The sequence below is a fragment of the Hippoglossus stenolepis genome, chromosome 4 (genome assembly GCF_022539355.2).
Source record: "Hippoglossus stenolepis isolate QCI-W04-F060 chromosome 4, HSTE1.2, whole genome shotgun sequence".
Classification (NCBI taxonomy): domain Eukaryota; kingdom Metazoa; phylum Chordata; class Actinopteri; order Pleuronectiformes; family Pleuronectidae; genus Hippoglossus; species Hippoglossus stenolepis.
In genome coordinates this window covers 11,412,920-11,431,155 of record NC_061486.1, presented here as the reverse complement: position 1 = coordinate 11,431,155, position 18,236 = coordinate 11,412,920, and the positions used below count along the sequence as shown (strand labels likewise).

Here is an 18,236-nt window from a genome sequence, read left to right as displayed (position 1 = left end):
CAGTATGATACATATAAATACTTAAGATATATCAAAAGAAGCACACAAGTCAAAGATGTTTGGCAACGTAACTGATGCACACTCAGAAAAGGTTTTTTTAACTTTAAGTTCTTAACTGTATAGTATAGTAGCGTAGTGTTGTGTAGTCTAGAATACTACAGTATAGTATACATAGTATAATGTTGTGTAGTGTAGCATAGTGTAGTAACACATCACAGTATAGTGTATATTATATTGTAGTTTAGTATGGTGTAGTGTAGCATAGCGTGGCGTGGTATAGAAAAATATAGTGTGGTTCGGTGTGGTATGGTAAAGTAGGTATGGCGTTATAGTATAGTATAGTATGGTTTGGTATAGTATAGTATAGTGTGGTTTAGTGTGGTATGGTATAGTACTATCATGTAGTGTGATAGTAAGTATAGTTAAGAACAGCATAGCATAGCTTTACAAAAGTATACATTCAATAATATGATAATAATGTTTGTATCATTGAATGTGAAGTATCCATTTCAGGAATATACTGTTGTTGCACGAGATAAATATCACAGAGAATTATTTAGTGTTAAGCTGGATGACGTCTGTATGTGTAAGCTCGTGCACGTGCGCGTGTTTGTTTGTGTGTATACAAACATCAGTCTCCTATTGTGTTGGGGACAGTAGCGTGAGAGCGACCAGAGGGTCAGCTGTGCATCACATCAAAGATTTGGCCGACTGTAAAAGACCCCACTGTCAACACACACACACACACACACACACACACACACACACACACACACACACACACACCTCAACACACTCCGATCTGAGACCCCTGTGCAGCTTTCTATACTCCTCACACTAAACAATCAGGTATGACGGGCGTCGTCTTCCTGGGTCCCAGCGGGCTGGAGAAGACAAAAGCCCCCCAGTAAGAGGACGTTCACTCATCCTCACACAGGACACATGGGAGCATAGATCTCTCTCCCTCATAAACACACACACACATCCACGTCAGTCCATTGGGTCTGTACACAGGGTTTTATATAGTATCACTGTGTGTGTGTGTGTGTGTGTGTGTGTGTGTGTGTCAGATCATTTCACTACATAGCTTTCCCACACTCCTGGTTGTCCCTCTGATAATATCCTCCACACTTTGACACTGTCACATACAGTAGATTCAGCATCTGCATGGTCCATCACCACAGAACTACAGTCACGCTTATGCCTCCTTTAAATCTATTTAATTAGTTTATTTTCCGTCTTATGCATAATTTTTTATACACATTTACACACAACTCAGGATGGCATATTTGGTATCCATGAACACTTTTAAATTGTAGAATTGACTGTTATATACACGTATGTTGATTTGAACAACATGAGAGAATGAAAATGACTCCACCCTGGCAGAGTTTCAGGGATTATTAAAGAGAACATGTATATATTCTGTATATATTCTGTATATATATACTGTATGTTATCATCATGTTTGACATAAACCTCCAACAATAAAGAGAATAAGACGAATGAATGAAAGATATAACACTGGTGTGTATCTGCACAGCAGCATTTACATGATGATTCCTTCGCTGTAGATAAGATTATGCTGAGGTGGGATAAAGCGTGTTCTAACCTGCTGAATCATGGCAGGTAGGATGTGTCATGTGTTATTTATGTGTATAGCCTTTGCATAGGTGTGCCTGTCTGTATAGGCTACTTTATATTAAAAAAAGCTGAATACGTACTTTGTGCATATATCCAGCACATCATGCTTTGCTGAGTCTTTAGTGCTTATGTCCGTAAGCATTAATTATTGATTAAGTTATTATAAATTATGTATCATTCATTTTATTATGTTATCATTATCGTCGCTTTTTTCCCTGACTTAACATTTTCTGTCATGTTGTCTGGTTTTTTTTTCAATAGCTGGATCTCTGTAAAACATGAAAACCATCCAAAAGCCACTGATTAAAAGAATGCTTTGTATTTTCTAGTTAAAATCAATGAAGCCAATTTTCCATAAAACACAATTTTATAGGTAAATAAATGCTCTTTGTTGCAGCTGGAATGATCCAAGTTCCACGATCTGTAGTGATTTTATTACATACAATTACATTAAAGTACTAGTTATATTCCCACTCTGACCACTCTCCTTTTCTTCTCAAATGTGCCTTTTACAGTCACTTGCATGGAACACTATGTATTTATTTTGTTATAATTTTATTTTAGGATAATGTCATCAATCTGTGCACTAAGGCTCAAATTTGACCTTGCATATTGTTCAAAGATATAATTAGGTCTAAAGCAAATCAATCAAATCTCCTCTAAACTATACCTTTATTTATGTAGAAGAAATGTTTTGGTGCTTGAAATGTTTTTTTACCAAGGTTGACAAAAGTAGTGGAATATATAGTATATAAATATAAAATAACTATGAGACCATTTTATGTTTGTAAATTTATTGTCCGTTTTACTTTATATATTTTTTGATCTATATCTTTATTTTAAAAAACATGCATCTTGCTGTGCTCTGTTTTGGACGCTTTGAAATTTTATACTAAATAAATAAATATGAACGCGTCATAAATCATTGTTATGCTCTGGCGCCATCGTGAGGTAGATATATGTAATTGCAGTTTTTTAAAAGTAGATTTGCAGGGGAAATGTCAGTGAATGAAACTGATCATGTACAGAAAACACAAATACAGATCTGCTGCAGTTTAAATTATTTCAATTTAACAGATTATTATCATGCGGCTGTGTGTTGGCTGTCGGTCGCATGGTGGCGCTGTTGTAATCGTACCCGTCTTTTCAGAACAACGCTTCTTCCGGGTTGTCGTTGACGGGTCAGAGGTCGCAGCACATTCGTTTGTTGTGCTTCTGCTCTGGGCTCCTGCTTGTCGCTGTAACCGGGCTGAGCCAGTGATGTGATGGCTTCCCTGGGCTTGTTCCTGAGGAGGCAGCTGCCGCAGGCCCTGGCCCACTACGCCCGGGTGGTGAAGCTCCGGCGCCGGTCTCCATGCGCCGGGGCCCCGCCGCTGCTGCTGCTGCGGAGGCTGCACGGCCCGGGCCGGCTGCGGAATGTGGAGAAGGGACCGTGGGGGAAGAGCCGGGGGCCGGAGCTCCAGCAGCAGCAGTACCCGCTCACAGACCTCGATAAGGCGGACGCTTTGGTAGGTTCGGCCCGAGACTGGTTTCTAAACAAACTTAAGTCAAAGCTGCTTTTACTTTCGTTTCCCCCCCAAAGGAAATACAAACTAATAATGACTAATATTGACTATATATGTTGTTGTCACTTTTCAAAACCACCGCTACAAAGTGATTCAGACAGCAAACATTACAATAAGGTTAAAAATCAAAGTCAGTAAAAGATATACAAAATACAACGTCATTCAAAAGTAATGGCGAAGGAGAAGGATAAAATAAACAGAATAGTGAGTAAAACTATTCACGTAAAAGCCATGTTTATATCGTATGAATCCCATTTTATAGTTTTAATACTGTTTTAATATCTGTAAGAAGGTAAAAACATAAGGTTGATGTTTCTAGCAATTGTGTTTTATTGTTGCAGATGCTGAGAAAGTCCCATGAAACAGGTAACTAACATTTCACCCCACTTGTTTTACAGGTTAGAACTTTATTAATCAAAGTTTGTATCTGACTCTCTCCCTCTGTTTATTGAACGTGATGTTATCTACACACAGTGGTGGGAGAAGCACTCCGTTCATTTGCCCGAGTAAAATTAACGATTCCACGAGTAAAAGTCCTTCATTAACCCAAAACACTTGATCTGAAACGCTTCAGATTCTCTTTGAATTTCATATTTTCACTCCCTCAAGATCCCGACTCAAGTTGTCTCACATCAACATCTGTATTAGTTTGTTCTGCAGCCTTGAGGAGCTCCTCCATTTCCTCCGTGCATTGCACCGTGGAACTAAAGTGCACTTAAACATAAAGTGTTTCAGCGTGAATACTGACATTGATAAAGTTTATACATAATTAACTCATCCTGAAGGAACTGAATTACTGAATTTCCTGTTCGGTGTCAGGGGTCAACAGCGTTGCAGCCAAATCCAATCGAATTGAAGTAAATGGTGACAGATTCTTCAAAAGTAAAAAACAACACGAAAAAGGAACATTAAAATGCCTCCATTCAAGCTCCGACATTCAAATTCGACTCGAAACAAGGTAATAAAGCCTAAATGTCCTCTGTGATCGACGGGCGAACACGGCTCCAAAAGAGGAAATCAGAATGAATGAGGTTTGGGTGAACTATCCCTTTAAGTGTTATCAGGAACTAGTAAACATCAAAAGCAGAAATTGAGTCAGGACGCATATATAGACAAAGGATATTAAACCGTGAACAATAAACTCAGACAAACTTACTGGTGCATGGTCCCAAACTCGGGTATTGGGGCAGAATACACCCAGACTTTATATAACCCTCCCCCTTCAGAACTCCTCCCATTGGCACAGACAGGTAAACCCCTCCTCCGCCCCCGACCTCACAGAGTGGGCCTTGATTCTGCAACAGACACCTTTTGATTATATGGTAAATGGACCGTATTTATATAGAGCTTTTTAAATTTTACACCCTAAACCACATTCATTCATGCACTGCTTTTAAACATGCACAATTTGCAGTGTCATGACACCTCAGTGTGCAGACTGGAGGAGGCCGGGGATTAGGGCCTGGTCTGAAAGCAGTAATGTCTGAAAAGAGTCTGTTGTCATATGCACGTACACAGTTTGATTCTGGTTCTCTGTACTTGTTTCTCTTCAGGCTGTAACTCTGAGTGGCTGCTTATTTCTGTCTTTGAATGTTTTTGCAGGATTCCTGTCGTGGTTCAGGAACGGTCTGCTGGCCACTGGGATCGGAGTCATCGCATTCGTCCAGAGTGAAGTGGGCCGAGAAGCCGGCTACGGTACAGGCCTCAACACACACACACACAGTTTAGTGTACAAGTCCAGCAGAGCTGTAGCACGATCAGCACAAGCTTCGTGGTAGTGCAACAACAAACAGTAGTTCATGATGCAAGTTTGATAACGAAGGGGACGGTACATTCTTAAAGGTGGATTATAGAAAAAATTTAATTAAACTGCAACTGCTTTTGAAAATCAATGGATAAGCATGAAATAACTAGAATCTAAATGTGTCAATACCTCATTTCTGTTTGTGCGATCTGCAAGAGATTTTATTTGCTGAATCATCAGCAGGTTTTTAAAAAAAAAGATGAAAGAACAACATTCCAGCCTTGGTATGAAATTTAGTCATGACTTCAGTATAATTTATGTCAGAATAAAAAGCAAGCTGACCTACTTAACTAACACATATTCCCAGTGTTAAATCAAGGGCACAGCTTGTATGATTAACAGAAAATATTCCTCATATTTTTTTATTTGAGTAGAACAAACCTGCCTCCATCTCAGATTTCAGTGCAGGGGAGAAAACTTATTGTACCTCTACAACAAACCACATGAGTCTGCCTCTCCACAGCCTTCTTCATCCTGGGAGGTGTGTGCGTGTCGTTTGGCGGCGCCTCTTACCTCGGCAGCATCTTCGCCCTGCGGAGGATGATGCAGCTGTCTGTGCCAGCGCTGCTGCTCCAGGGGGCCGCGGTGGGCAGCGTCGCCCTCTTTTGGCTCTGCGCGGTATCTCTCTACATCGGCCGCCTGGAGGTGGAGATCATCCACGATGAGGAAGAGGGGGAGGGAGAGGAGGACGACGAGTGCCGTGAGTGCCGCGAGAGGCGGGAACTCCGGGGCTACAGAGGCTCCCACAGCAGTGAGGACAGTGACAGCAGGGGGCCGACGAAGTAGACAACTTCCAGGGATGGAGTGTGTGTGTGTGTGTGCGTGCGTGTGTGCGTGCGTGTGCAGGCTGGCTGTGAGTTTATAGATTCTGTTCAAACCTGCTGTCCCTTGTTATACAGATGTATTCTGATAATTTCTTATCACACATATTCAAAGCATATCTGTCTGAAAATTGTAATTCACACCAAATATTTGCCATCTTCACATTGACGGGCACGTTGCAGAGACTCTTTGTGAACATTGTGTTTGTTCAAGTTTACTTTTCAGGGTGCTTTATGCTACATTTCTCTTCTCAGACAACTGTTGCTCAGATTGTGTCTGTCTTACTTTGTTCTGTGACTGATTTACTGCAGTTTGCATAAAAGACGTGAAATAAAATACGCTGGATTTGAAAAGCTGTGTGGGTGCTGGAAAAATATTTAAGTCTTTTTTTCTGTTATTCAATGACGGCTTGGAGTTTATTTTTAGAGGTTTAAATGACCCTGTGAAGTAATTTTTTTATTTTTATTTGTAAGGACAACAGCACTTTTGTCGGTTTTTATTCATCATAACACAAACTTTAGACCTTTGGGGTATGTTTTTTACATCTTTGCCTGTGGTTATATATTTTGTTCGGTATTGGTACATTACATGTTCAGTACCTAAATGTACAAACCATTTTACCCTTGCGAGTGAACATCACATCATCTGGTGATCGCTGTAATGGCTTTTTTTCATAATTTAAAGAACAGTTGAAGGCATGGATAAGTTAAGTAATTGATTGGTGTGGGAAAATGTGGTTTGCCATTATTAACTTTTGTGTGTGTGCACCACTTTCAGTGCACGCTACTGTATATACTGTAATAAAGCCAGATTGGATCTGTGCTGACACAGATAAAGAAGCTTCTGTGTGTATTTGTGATGTTTTTGGAATCATAATTAAAGAAAAGATAAATCTGAGGGTTGAGAATGACACTCAGCACACATATAACGGTCCCTTAAAATTCAATGAGACCACCACATTTCACACATTCATAGATCAGTCCCCTAAATGTGCATGATTTGTGTTTATAGTGATCTATGAATTATTCCCTGAAAAACTAAAGAGAGTGAAAAGATATTTCTAGATCTGCAATTGTATCCAGATCCAGCCCAAAGTTGAATGTCTTCTTTCTTGGTCCATATCTCATCCTTCTAATAAGTTTCATGGAAATGTGTAGAGTAGTTTTTGCGTTATCCTGCTCACTAACACACAAAACCTCCTAGAGGTATTTAAACAGTTTACCTGAATTACACAACACTTTGAGGAAGTCATTTTCACATCTCAGTAAGTTGGGACCTCACATGCTGAGATCATTAATCAAATCCCACCTAAAACTGGATTAGCAGCAGGTGGCTGCTGGTCAGTTGTGGCCCCTGATGGTTAATGTGGCCCTTGTCCCACCAACAACACTGAGCCAAAACTCTAAATCATCCAGTTTTAATCTGTTGCTTACAGATGAAACATCCAATATTTTCATAAATCATATTTTTCCCAAGGTTTAACTTTTGCCATTTAAAAAACATACATTGTGAACTTCCTCTTTCTTTTCAAGTTTAGTACATATTAAGTCTGCATTAACTTATTAAACACACATTACATGTATATTTCAAGTTGACGGCCTCCAGCTTGATGAAACCGATAAATTCCTAGAAACAGGCACAGAGGACACGACCTCTGTGTCTCAGGGGCCGGGGCGGAGGAGATTCACACTGACACTCTTTCATGGAATGTAAGGGCATCAAAAAATGTTCAGCTTCAGCAAATTATCAGCACAAGCAAAGACCTCTACCTGTGCCCGACACCTCGTAAGAAGTTCTGCTATTTTCATATTTTATGCAAACAAGGCCCAACACGATGTAGCAGTGCTGTCAGAGTCGGTGGTTAGTCTCCGCTGCAGCACGAGTCAAAAGACGAACAAACTGTCCACACACACGCTGCACATGCATAATTTTTATAATGAGCTGCTGATCTGCGAGCATGTATGAATATATGAACTGAGCCGAGCAGCATGTGGTTGTTGTGTACGTGTATGTGTGTGTGTTTGTGTGGAAGATGGTGGGGGGGGGCTCTGTCTGTGATAACTATCGCTGACTGGGTTAGGGCGAAGGTCTGTGATATCTCCCAGCCATCGACACACCGTGTTGCTGTTGAGACTCACCTTAGAGTCACCCTCTCTTCCTCTCTCCTTCGCCCTCTCCTCCTCCTCCTCCTCCTCCTCCCTTTACCTCTCCTCTCCCTGATTCACGGGGCGTCTCGGTGCAGTTGTGTTTCACATGCAGGGTGTGTCTGGACGGCTGCTGCAGTGTGACCAGCACCCCACCTCCCCCACCTCCCCCACCTCCCCCTCGAGCCCTCCTCCTCCTCCTCCCTCCGTGGGCTCCCTCTCCCCCCCACCTCAGATCCTCTTCTACCCTTTTCTGCCCTCGCATCCTCTCTTTCTGGACTCCTCCTCACGTTCGCCTCTCCACCCACCCACTCCCCTTCCCTCCTCCGTGGCTGCATTTGACTGCACAGGTCTGTTTGGCATGCAGGAGGCTCCTGAGGCCTGGCGCGTCTAAAGGGCAGGGCGCCCAGAGGCAGGAGACGCACCCTCACTGACAAACACCATCTACCCCAGACCCCGAGCAGAGCGGCTGCTGAAATCACAACACCAGACACAGCTCCAAGTCCAGGGCTGCAGCCTCATACATCTCCCAAAAACCTCAGCCTCACTGCCACACGCCCGGCCCTGAGAGTCGGCGCTGTAACCTCTGCTCATTTGGCTCATCTGCTCTCAGGTGTTAAATGCCATGTGTACGGATCAAAGCATCTGCATTTCAAGTATGGATTGGCCTTCTCCTGGCTGAGAGGAGCGAGGGGAGATTGTTGGGAAACAAAGACAAAGAGGAAACTCGTGGAGATAGTGAGAGGAGGGATGGGAGAGTTGTTGAGTTTTGTAGTGAGCCCCATGCCAGGTGCGTGGAGGCCGTCTGCCTCCATCCCTCACTCTATTATTCCGACCCGTATTTTTACTCTTTCAAATGCATTTACATGTGCTGAGGTATTTCCCCCGGGAGCGCGACTCCAATTCAGGGGGTAAGATAAGCCATCAAAGTCAGTGACAGAGAGGGCGTATGGGTGACTCACTGACAGCCTGAGGAGGAGACAGTCAGGAGAGCTGCCATGACTTGTGGGCACACACACACACACACACACACACACACACACACACACTGACACAAGCAGTGCAAAATCATTTCAACTGTACAAGCAGCACCTTTTCTCTTGCTATGTGCAGACAGCACGAGGACACAGAGAAGCAACCAGAGGTGGTTCTGCAGCTCAGTTCACATCACATCAGCGCACACGCTCATACAGTGCATACGCTTTTGCACGTACAATGGCATTTTCTCCCCAACAACTGCTCTTGTTTAGTATGCGCTTCCTTTGGTCTTGAGGAGGAATGATCCTCACTCTAATGAACTAGGGCCTGCCACTTGAATGTAAAACAGGATTTAACCCGTCTTCAATGTCAGAGCCCCTCCCTGGGGCTGCTTCAGACAACACACACGCACACACTCGCAAATTCATGGAGATACACACACGGGCAAACCACCAATGTACACACACACACACACACACACACACAGTGCTGCACACGCCTGCATATAGTTTTTCATAAGTGAGACACTCTCCATGCACTCTGTGTGCTCTCTGTGCCTCTGTGTTCATTTCAGACCAATTTATGGCAACGTCTTTGTTGAATCCGACACACTCAGATGACGGCCTGCTGCACGTCGATTCATAGTGTGTCTGTGTGCGTGTGTGTGTGTGTGTGTTATGATGTGTGACATTTCTCTCTGTGTGTTATGAACAGTGAAAGAATGTATAGGAATGTCTGTTAAATACCTGAAATACAACTTTAGGTATATATGAAGTATTGATAAAATATTTAAACATTCTTAAATCTTTTCATATAATTGATACTTCATACATATATGATACATATTGTTTAAAATATTAACGGATACTTCATTCAACCTGAAATAAAACTTTAGGTATATATGAAGTACTGACTAAATATTAACAAATACTTCAGATATACCCAAAAAGAAACTTTAACTTCAGATGTGTATGAAGTATTGATTAAATATGAACCAATACTTTACATATACCTGAAATATAACCTTAGATATATAGGAAGTATTCATTAAATAACAAACACTTTCTGAAATTTCACTTTAGGTCTATATGAAGAATTAATTAAATATGAACAAATACTTCATATTTACCTGAAATATAACTCCAGGTATATATGAAGTATTGCTTCAGTTTTTAAAATACTCCATATACCTGAAATATTACTCCAGGTATATATGAAGTATTGATTAAATATGAAAAAATGTAGTCTATGCAAATGAAAATGATGGATCTATTTTGAATCCTATATGAAATATATATCTATATACTAAATAAATCATTTAAATTCATGTGTTGCAAAAGAAGCAATAAAGAAACAACACAGTCTTGAGTTGTGCTCCTCTACTGGAATATTTTATTGTTATCATCTGTATCACTGTTTCTTCTTTTTACATGTGTTCATTTTATTGGATGAGTGTGTGGAGTATTCACAAAGATGGGAGGATAACATTAGATTCACAGTGATGGGCAAAGGGTTAGCTATTTAATCAAATAAAAAAAAAAAAGATAAACACACGCTTGTACAAGCAAACGCACTCGCACACACTCATACGCACACATGATACCATTAAACACCCGGGTACATATGTGCGCTCACACATTTGTATGTGACGGCTCCAGTATGGGTGTGTAGTGCACATTGGATCTGACCAATTAGAAATGTGTTTTCTCTTTCTTTTTTTCTGTCAGAACATCTGAACCATCAGATCAGACAGTGAACTATATCCCAGTCTGAAGAAAAACAGACGATAGTAATTCAGGTGTATTTTGATCAATTATAAGGACTTTATTCAAAGTGCTAGAGAAGAATGTGACCTTTCTTTCTGAGTCTTTACATCATTAACTTTTATTATCATCACAAATGTGACTGTCCTCACATTTCTTAAATAATATGTGTGTTGTAATTTGGCAGAAATAGTCACATTTTCAAATGTTAAATATTGCATTTTGGAATTACAATAATTGGAGTGTAGTACACAACAACAAAATGGACTCACTTCAGTTCAGTTGGGAGATTCTAGTTTTTCATATAAAGTGTTTATATGTTTAGTCCTGAGATAAATTCCAATCACTCAGTGTGAAACAGAAATTTCTTTTTATTTCCACTTTATAATTTAAAACTTTATTTCCATTTGACTGAATTGTATTGAAACCAATACTGAAACAATTCTGTATATTTTTATTGACGTCAGATGGTCGTCTTTTAATGACCACATGTGGTCTCAGTTTTTTTTTTTTAATGGGCATTTATCCCCCACAACGCTGTGGTCAGGCTGAGACATTAGTGACCTCCGTTGCATTGTTTTCTGTTTTAACAGCAAGTGTTAAGTGATGAAGTGCTTCGAGTTCAACACCAGAACAAATCCCAGTAAGTGCTCAGAAAAACACAGGAGGTTTGAATGATAACAAAACACTTTTGTCCTCCTCCTAAAAACACATTTTTTAGAAATAGCTTTTTTAGAGAATAATAACAATAATAAAAAAAACATATGATATTGTGCATCCAATAAAACTATGTTATTCTGTCTGTCTAGACACATTTTTCACACCATTCTTCCATCGGTTTTATCTGCTTCAAAAATCAATGATAAAAAACATAAAAAATAAGAAAAACAAGAATATGGCTTTCATACACAAACACAATCGTATCATCATGTGGAATATACTATAATTAATACTCAGTTAAACAAATGAACTTCCTATAATCAAAACACAGAAATAGCATCCAGTCTGCATTGCATCTTCTTCCTTTATATATAATGGAATGTCTGGGACTACATTAGTCATATTTTTGTCCCAACAGTGTGCTTTAAGTATGGCTGACTGATGAATACTTGGATTTTCTTTTCATTATTATTATTATTATTATTTCGAATCTCAATACAAAAAAACACCAGAGGGGTGTCTCCATTTATTTTATGGGAAAACCCAACAATTACATTCTCACCTGGATCTCAGCGTAAGAGGTGATTTGTATGATACTGCAATAATAAAAATTTATATTCAAAATTCCCTTTTGTTCCTACAGACCAGTGTCCGTCTCTTTCTACCGTCTTCTGTTAATTGGGTTAATCGGGGCGACAGCGAGTTGGGTGTGAGCTGAGGGTCTTTATGGTTTCGTCTCTATATACAATATGGCTTCTCTGAGTGGAAGAGACACAGAAAATCAACACAGTCGTCGAGAGAAAGACACAGAGCAGAGTTCATTATTGTTGAAGAGAGGGAACGTCTTGAGGGACGAGCAGTCAAAAGTTTCCACGTCCCGTTTTCTTTGAGAATCACTGTCACTCGTCCACAACAGGCAGACAACGATTCCCTACGGCAGCGACTTGTCACATACTTTAGATCGCAGTTATTCAACTCATTGTCCAATTAGTAATGTCCTCAGAGGCGTAATGTCCTGCCACTTCTGTCCGTCCTGCCCTTTTCAATGTCTCTCTTTCTGTTCTGTCACCCGCTCCATCCTTCATTTTCATCTTCTCCTCTCGCCTCCTCCCCTCTGACTCTCTCAGTCCTCCTCCGAGCCTGCGGCCCCCCTCAGTCCATTCATACAGAAGGGCAGGCCGGAGGAGAAAGGGCTGTCAGACGGGGAGAAACCACTGAAGGGTGGCAGCCCGGCCAGCCGCTGCAGGTGGGGGAAGAAGGCTGGTGGGGGTCCCTTGTGGTGGTCTGAGCGTAGCTGCAGGCCATCACTGTGTCCCGCGCTGTGGTGGTGGGAGGGAGGCAGCTCAGGTGGAGCGTAGCGGATGGTGCTGGGGGCGTAGAGGCTCTGAGGACCCTGTGGGCCGAGGGCAAGGGGGTGAAAGAGGACCCGCCCCGCAGCACCACCTGCAGCCAGTCTCTGCAGTAGCTCAAAGTCAGGACCACCACCTGGGCAGCCGTTGCCAAGGCTGCCTCGACTGACTATGCCCGACAGGGACCTCTCCTCGCGGGGCAGCGGGGAGGACACTGACATGGCGGGGGACAGAGCAGGGGATGGCGGAGTGAACAAACCTTTAGGAGGGGCTTCGCTGCTGGAAGAGGAGTCGGGGATCGGGGTGGTGGGGCTGTCGCCGTTGAGACTGCTGGAGGGCGTGTGTGCATGTGAGGGTTGGTGCTGGCTGGGGTGCGAGGTGGAGGTTTGTGTGTGTGACCCCCAGCGACCCCCGCCGGTGAGGGAGTCGTGCTCAGTCTTGATGCTGGGGCTGCCAGTCAGAGAAGATGGGGTCACTACACTCTTCAGCTGCTGAATCACAGCCCGGCCGTTGTGCACCCTCCCTCCTCTCTCCCCTCTGGTCGGGGTGTCTCCCCCCCTGCTCTGTTTGCCTCCTCCCCTGCCGTCTTCCTGTTTCAGTCTGTCACTGTCTCCCCCCTGCTCCCACTCCGTTTCTTCCTCTTCCTCCCCCTCGCTATCACTCGCCAGGTCAGAGGAGGCGGATACGCTCTCCTCCACGTGACGGAGTTCCTCCAGTCTGCGGCGGTTTTCGGGTGGAGCACCCTCGGGTTCGGACCTCAGGAGGCGCTTCCTCCTGTCCTCTGATTGGATGGCGGCGGCAGTGAATTTCTCCCTCCCTTTAGTGTCGGGGTCACTCTTCCCTGCTGAGCCCTTTACTGGCTGTGAACCTGAAGGAGGAGGAAGGAGAGTTTTATGATAAGGAGCCACAGAGGCAGGTGTTTCTGTGTGTTAGTGGGCATCATGGGAAGGGACTAGTGTGTGTGTGTGTGTGTGTGTGTGTGTGTGTGTGTGTGTGTGTGTGTGTGTGTGTGTGTGTGTGTGTGTGTGTGTGTGTGTGTGTGTGTGTGTGTGTGTGTGTGTGTGTGTGTGTGTGTGTGTGTGTGTGTGTGTGTGTGTGTGTGTGTGTGTGTATGTGTGTGTATAGCGTCCTACCTCGGGCCTGAGGGGAGCTGTCGGCGGGAGAGGAGCTAACTCGAAGTCTCTCCGCTCGTACGCCCTCCGGAAGCTGTAGCAGATCCAGGGGAGTGTCGGGCAACTCTGTTCGGCTATGGAGAGGGACGGATGGAGAGATGTGAAAATGGAAAGAGAGGGAAAACACAGTTTACACAAATGCTCATCTGCCACTTACCGGCTTTAAAAAAAACAAACACTCGTGCCGAGCTGATTTCAGTGAATACTTAGAGATGCAAACAACATATAATCAGCCTAATAACAACCTCCGATAGCCGAACCGCCTCACACCCTTCTAACCTCAATCCAACACACACACACAGTTCTATACAGTACACAAGCACCGACACATGCAAACACACACACACAGGCAGACCCCGCCCTTCAAGACACACGGAAAACACACACTCTGTGCCCCACTCAGCAGCCCACCTATACACAGTTAAGCCCAGACAAGGAGGAGGCTGTTGGAGAAGTTAATGAGCTCTTGTAATTACAGCACTAATTAACTAAAACACCATTCAGCCTCAAAATTCTGACATCCATTTGTTGTAATTATATAGCTTCAGTCCAATTAGCATTGAAATTCAGCCTCCTCCTCTTGTTTTTGTCTGAATGCTCCGTCGCTGTGCACACATTTGGTAATGCTCCGCGTTTGTGTGTGTGTGTGAGTATATTTGCATCAGGGTGCCGGTGAATAGTGTGTGTGTGTGTGTGTGTGTGTGTGTGTGTGTACAAGAGGGAAATAAGGGAAAAGCGCCTTTTTCCTGAGGTTACCTGCAGTTGTTTTGTGTGTAGAAAATAAATAAAGCCTTTACCAACAGTAACACTACATGAAGACGTTAGGGATAATTTTAACTTAAGCACATTAAAGAAAGTTGAGTAAAATTCTGACAAAATTATACACTGTGAAAGTTTATTAATATCAGGAATCTGTCATAATATTGAATTACTTTTAAATTCTCGGAATTTGCGTGTGTATTGGCCGTGATGATAATTGTAATAATTGGGAAAATTGTCAGCAATAACATAAAGTTAGATTCACTGCCCGTGTCCGCATTTAGGGCAAAAATATATTAAAGAAAAATGTAGGAATTCACTCAAATTAATTTAAAATCTATAAAACATAAACCTTGAAGATGACGAGCCCTTTTTCAATACACTTTTAGCTGTACTCAGTATTTATATAAAAATTTAACACAAGTATTAACTTTAATAGGGCCTGGTAATGTGCTGCTTTGATGTCACTATTTTGTATTAAGTATCCTCATCAGTTTTCTCACATGTCGGAGGGCGTGAAACTTCCAGTAATCCTTCTGCATTTCATCATGCAGCCCTTCAAAGCGTCTCTGTTCTCAGTGTGGTGCCGGCTCATATAAACTAGGAACATGTCGGCGGTCTGGAGAACAGACTGTGGCTCTGCTGCGGTTGCACTGACCTCAGGACATAGTTGACCCAGATGACGTTGCGTTCGTGGGGGGCTTTGTGGTTGATGGAGACGGTGGCGTTGGACTGGATCCACAGGTAGCCCCCTCTCCTCTGGAGCCAGCGGTAGTAGCCAGTCACCACCTGGCCTTTCCTCAGCACTGGGAGGAGAGCGGCGGAAGGTGGAGAGGAGGAGGAGAGAAAATAAGCCCGTTATTGCTTTGGAAGTTCATAGTGGAGGCAGTAGAGGGCGCCTATCCCAACAGGAATGAATGACATTTCAACAGGCTTTCAGAGCCCCCAGTTTCAGACCATGTTTAAATGAGGGAGGTGGGGATCAGTTCCATAAACATCATGTATATATGCATATATGTATGGGTGTAACTCACAGTCTTCATGGCTCTGCCTGAGGTTTTCCAGGTCTTCTGCGTGGATGAAGTGATAACAGGTATGTCCCACCACCTCTGCTGGGGTCAGATCCATATACTCAGAGATCCTGTGAGGAAAAGCCACAGCGATGAAACACAGATCTGTCGACTGAACAGAAGCAGACAAGTCTTCTAAAATCACCAACTGACATTTTCCTCTGATATTATTCGGAGACAAAACCCTCACCTGTTCTCACAATACGTGACCTGTAGGTCCATGTTCACTCGGAAGACAAACATTTGGCTCTCCATGCGGACTTCGTTAAGCGTGGAGGGCGGGAGTGTGTGTGCCAGGGCCACCAGACCCAACGGACGACGCACCTGGCGCGTGGGGCCCGGCACGAGCGCGGGGCGGCAGCGGATTCGTCCTGTCACGTGGATCACCTGACAAACAGCAGACAAACAGTATGTACTTACACACGAGGTCATTTATGCAGGACGAAATCAGAATCTGGTGGATTTTGAATTAGTTCATGCGTTGTGAGAGAGTTACACAACTCAGGATGAAGAAAATATAACACGCAGCATTATACATTTCACATAAACGTAAATGCAATGTCATATTCTGGAGCTAAAGAATGCAGCAGCACTGGTGTTAGAGCAGCGAGTGCAGTAAACTGTCTGTTATGTGCAGCGGTCCAGTGTGAAATAAGGTCACAGCCATAAAACACACTGAAAACGACCACCTTGACAATCCTGGCTGCGCTAAACAAAATGACAAGGCTTGTTATTTTACCAGCTGGAAAACAAGAGGGTGAATGCTGCAATATGCACAATACAAGGTGTGTTTTCACATGATGAGGTTTTCAGTACCTTGTATCCAGAAGACTTGACATGCAGGCCTCTTTTGGTGAGCGTGGACTTCATGCGGATGAAGAAGCCGCGGTCGACGGTTTCGTCGACAGGAGAGTGAGGACTCGACGGAGCTGCTGAAGATTAGAGAAGAGGTAAAACAAACATATGCATCCGGCAAAATTTGAATTTCAGTTATATCTATTTTGTTTGTGTGGTTTTTTATATTAATGCAAACTGAGAACAGTGAGGGAAATGTAAATAGGATTAGTTTTCCTTCAGTTTTCTCTCTCTAGACTTTGACAGTGTAATCTGTACCGGGCTCGGGGGTCCCGGCCAGCGAGGAGGCGGACGCGGAGCTGGAGGCGCTCTCGGGAGCCATGTGGCAGCCGGCCTCGGCCCTCAGATGCGGCCTGATTCCCAGTCGCTCCGCCATCTCGACGTGGTCCGCCGGGTGGATGTAGTCAAACACACTGCTGCCGGTCAGCTCCACCTGAAGAGAGACACGAGCACTAATCAAAAACAGAAGCTTAGAGCACAAATACCTACACATGAGCGAGTGCACACACACACACACCGAAAAAAAAATCAATAGACGTTATGACAGGAAAATGAAAGCGCTGCTCTGGGTTACAACTCAACAAGGAGTGTGGAGGTTGTAAGACATTCCCACACACACACACACGTACGCACGCACACACACACGCAAATACATTTAAGTCCAGTCTCAGAGGGGCGAGTGACTACAGTATAACAAATAAAACCTGGGGAGATAAAAATCAATTGTATTTGCTGATTAAAAACAGGTGAACTCCAAGTATCTCCAAAGGTCACATTACTATTCTTCCTCTTATTCCCCGTGTCCCACCCTGCTCCTTCATTCAGTTGCAGTCTATCCCAGCAGCGCAACAGCTCTATATGATCCTATCATCATAATGCATCATAGTCGCATCTCTAATCATTTAAAGGTTATAATGGCGCTGCTCTTGCATGGCATCCATAAAAGCAGCACAATCGGAGCAGGTGTGATTCCATCTGAAGCTGTATAAATGAGCGTGTGTGTGTGTGTGTGTGTGTGAGGGAAAGAAAGAGAGAGGAGGAGGGAGAGAGAGAGAGAGAGAGAGAGAGCATTGCATGCTTACACACATATATGCAGCTTCTATTACATCTGCGAGTGTGTGCGACTGTGCATGCGTGTGCCAATACCATTCCATCTGATAAAGCCGTGGCTGCAGCAGCCTCACACCCTTGTCTGTAGGACACAGCCATTTATTACCGGATTAGAGCCATTTACTGCAGGCTTTATGGGAGCTTCAGCAGGCCCTCAAGGACATCACAGCCGGGGGAGATGAAGAAGGGGAACGGGGAAGGTGGGAGCGGAGGAATGAGAGCCGTGCACCATGAGTCACAGAGAGGAGGGTAAAGATGGAGGAAACCCCACCGGGCGAGGGAGAATAAGAGAGGGTTCTTAGTCCCAGACACACTGGGCTTAATCTCTCGGGGGATGCCCTGTATTTCTTTAAAATTTTGCCACCTGTAATAAAGACGTTGTAAAATACTCGATCTGATCGGCTCCATATGGTGTCATTTTCCCACATACTGACAAAATGTGTTACCACCAGACTTTGGAAACAGGGGAGAATAGCCATTTTTTGATCCACGTACCTATTCTGATGTATATTTTTAGGTATTTTCAAAAAACAATATACAT

At 43.4% G+C, this 18,236-nt stretch overlaps 2 protein-coding genes across 4 annotated transcripts in view; one reads left to right on the top strand and one right to left on the bottom strand.

Moving 5' to 3' along the window:
• Window positions 1-2,797: 2,797 nt before the first annotated feature.
• tmem160 (transmembrane protein 160) lies at window positions 2,798-6,674 on the top strand. The gene is made up of 4 exons (XM_035155105.2): window positions 2,798-3,152; window positions 3,551-3,575; window positions 4,812-4,904; window positions 5,477-6,674. Exons 1-4 carry the CDS (start codon window positions 2,910-2,912, stop codon window positions 5,797-5,799), a joined length of 684 nt encoding a protein of 227 aa, XP_035010996.2. The 5' UTR covers window positions 2,798-2,909; the 3' UTR covers window positions 5,800-6,674.
• A 3,647-nt stretch (window positions 6,675-10,321) lies between these two features.
• npas1 (neuronal PAS domain protein 1) overlaps window positions 10,322-18,236 on the bottom strand; it is a 41,646-nt gene continuing 33,731 nt past the window's right edge. For 2 of the 3 annotated variants that reach the window (XM_035155584.2, XM_035155586.2), the window contains 7 exons: window positions 16,844-17,018; window positions 16,547-16,662; window positions 15,921-16,117; window positions 15,695-15,801; window positions 15,319-15,466; window positions 13,863-13,975; window positions 10,322-13,597 (listed from right to left, as the gene is read on the bottom strand). In XM_035155584.2, the coding sequence (XP_035011475.1) occupies window positions 12,504-13,597; window positions 13,863-13,975; window positions 15,319-15,466; window positions 15,695-15,801; window positions 15,921-16,117; window positions 16,547-16,662; window positions 16,844-17,018 (1,950 nt within the window). In that variant the 3' untranslated portion in view covers window positions 10,322-12,503. The remainder of the gene's footprint in view (window positions 13,598-13,862; window positions 13,976-15,318; window positions 15,467-15,694; window positions 15,802-15,920; window positions 16,118-16,546; window positions 16,663-16,843; window positions 17,019-18,236) is intronic. The other variant, XM_047339482.1, reaches the window with a different exon arrangement.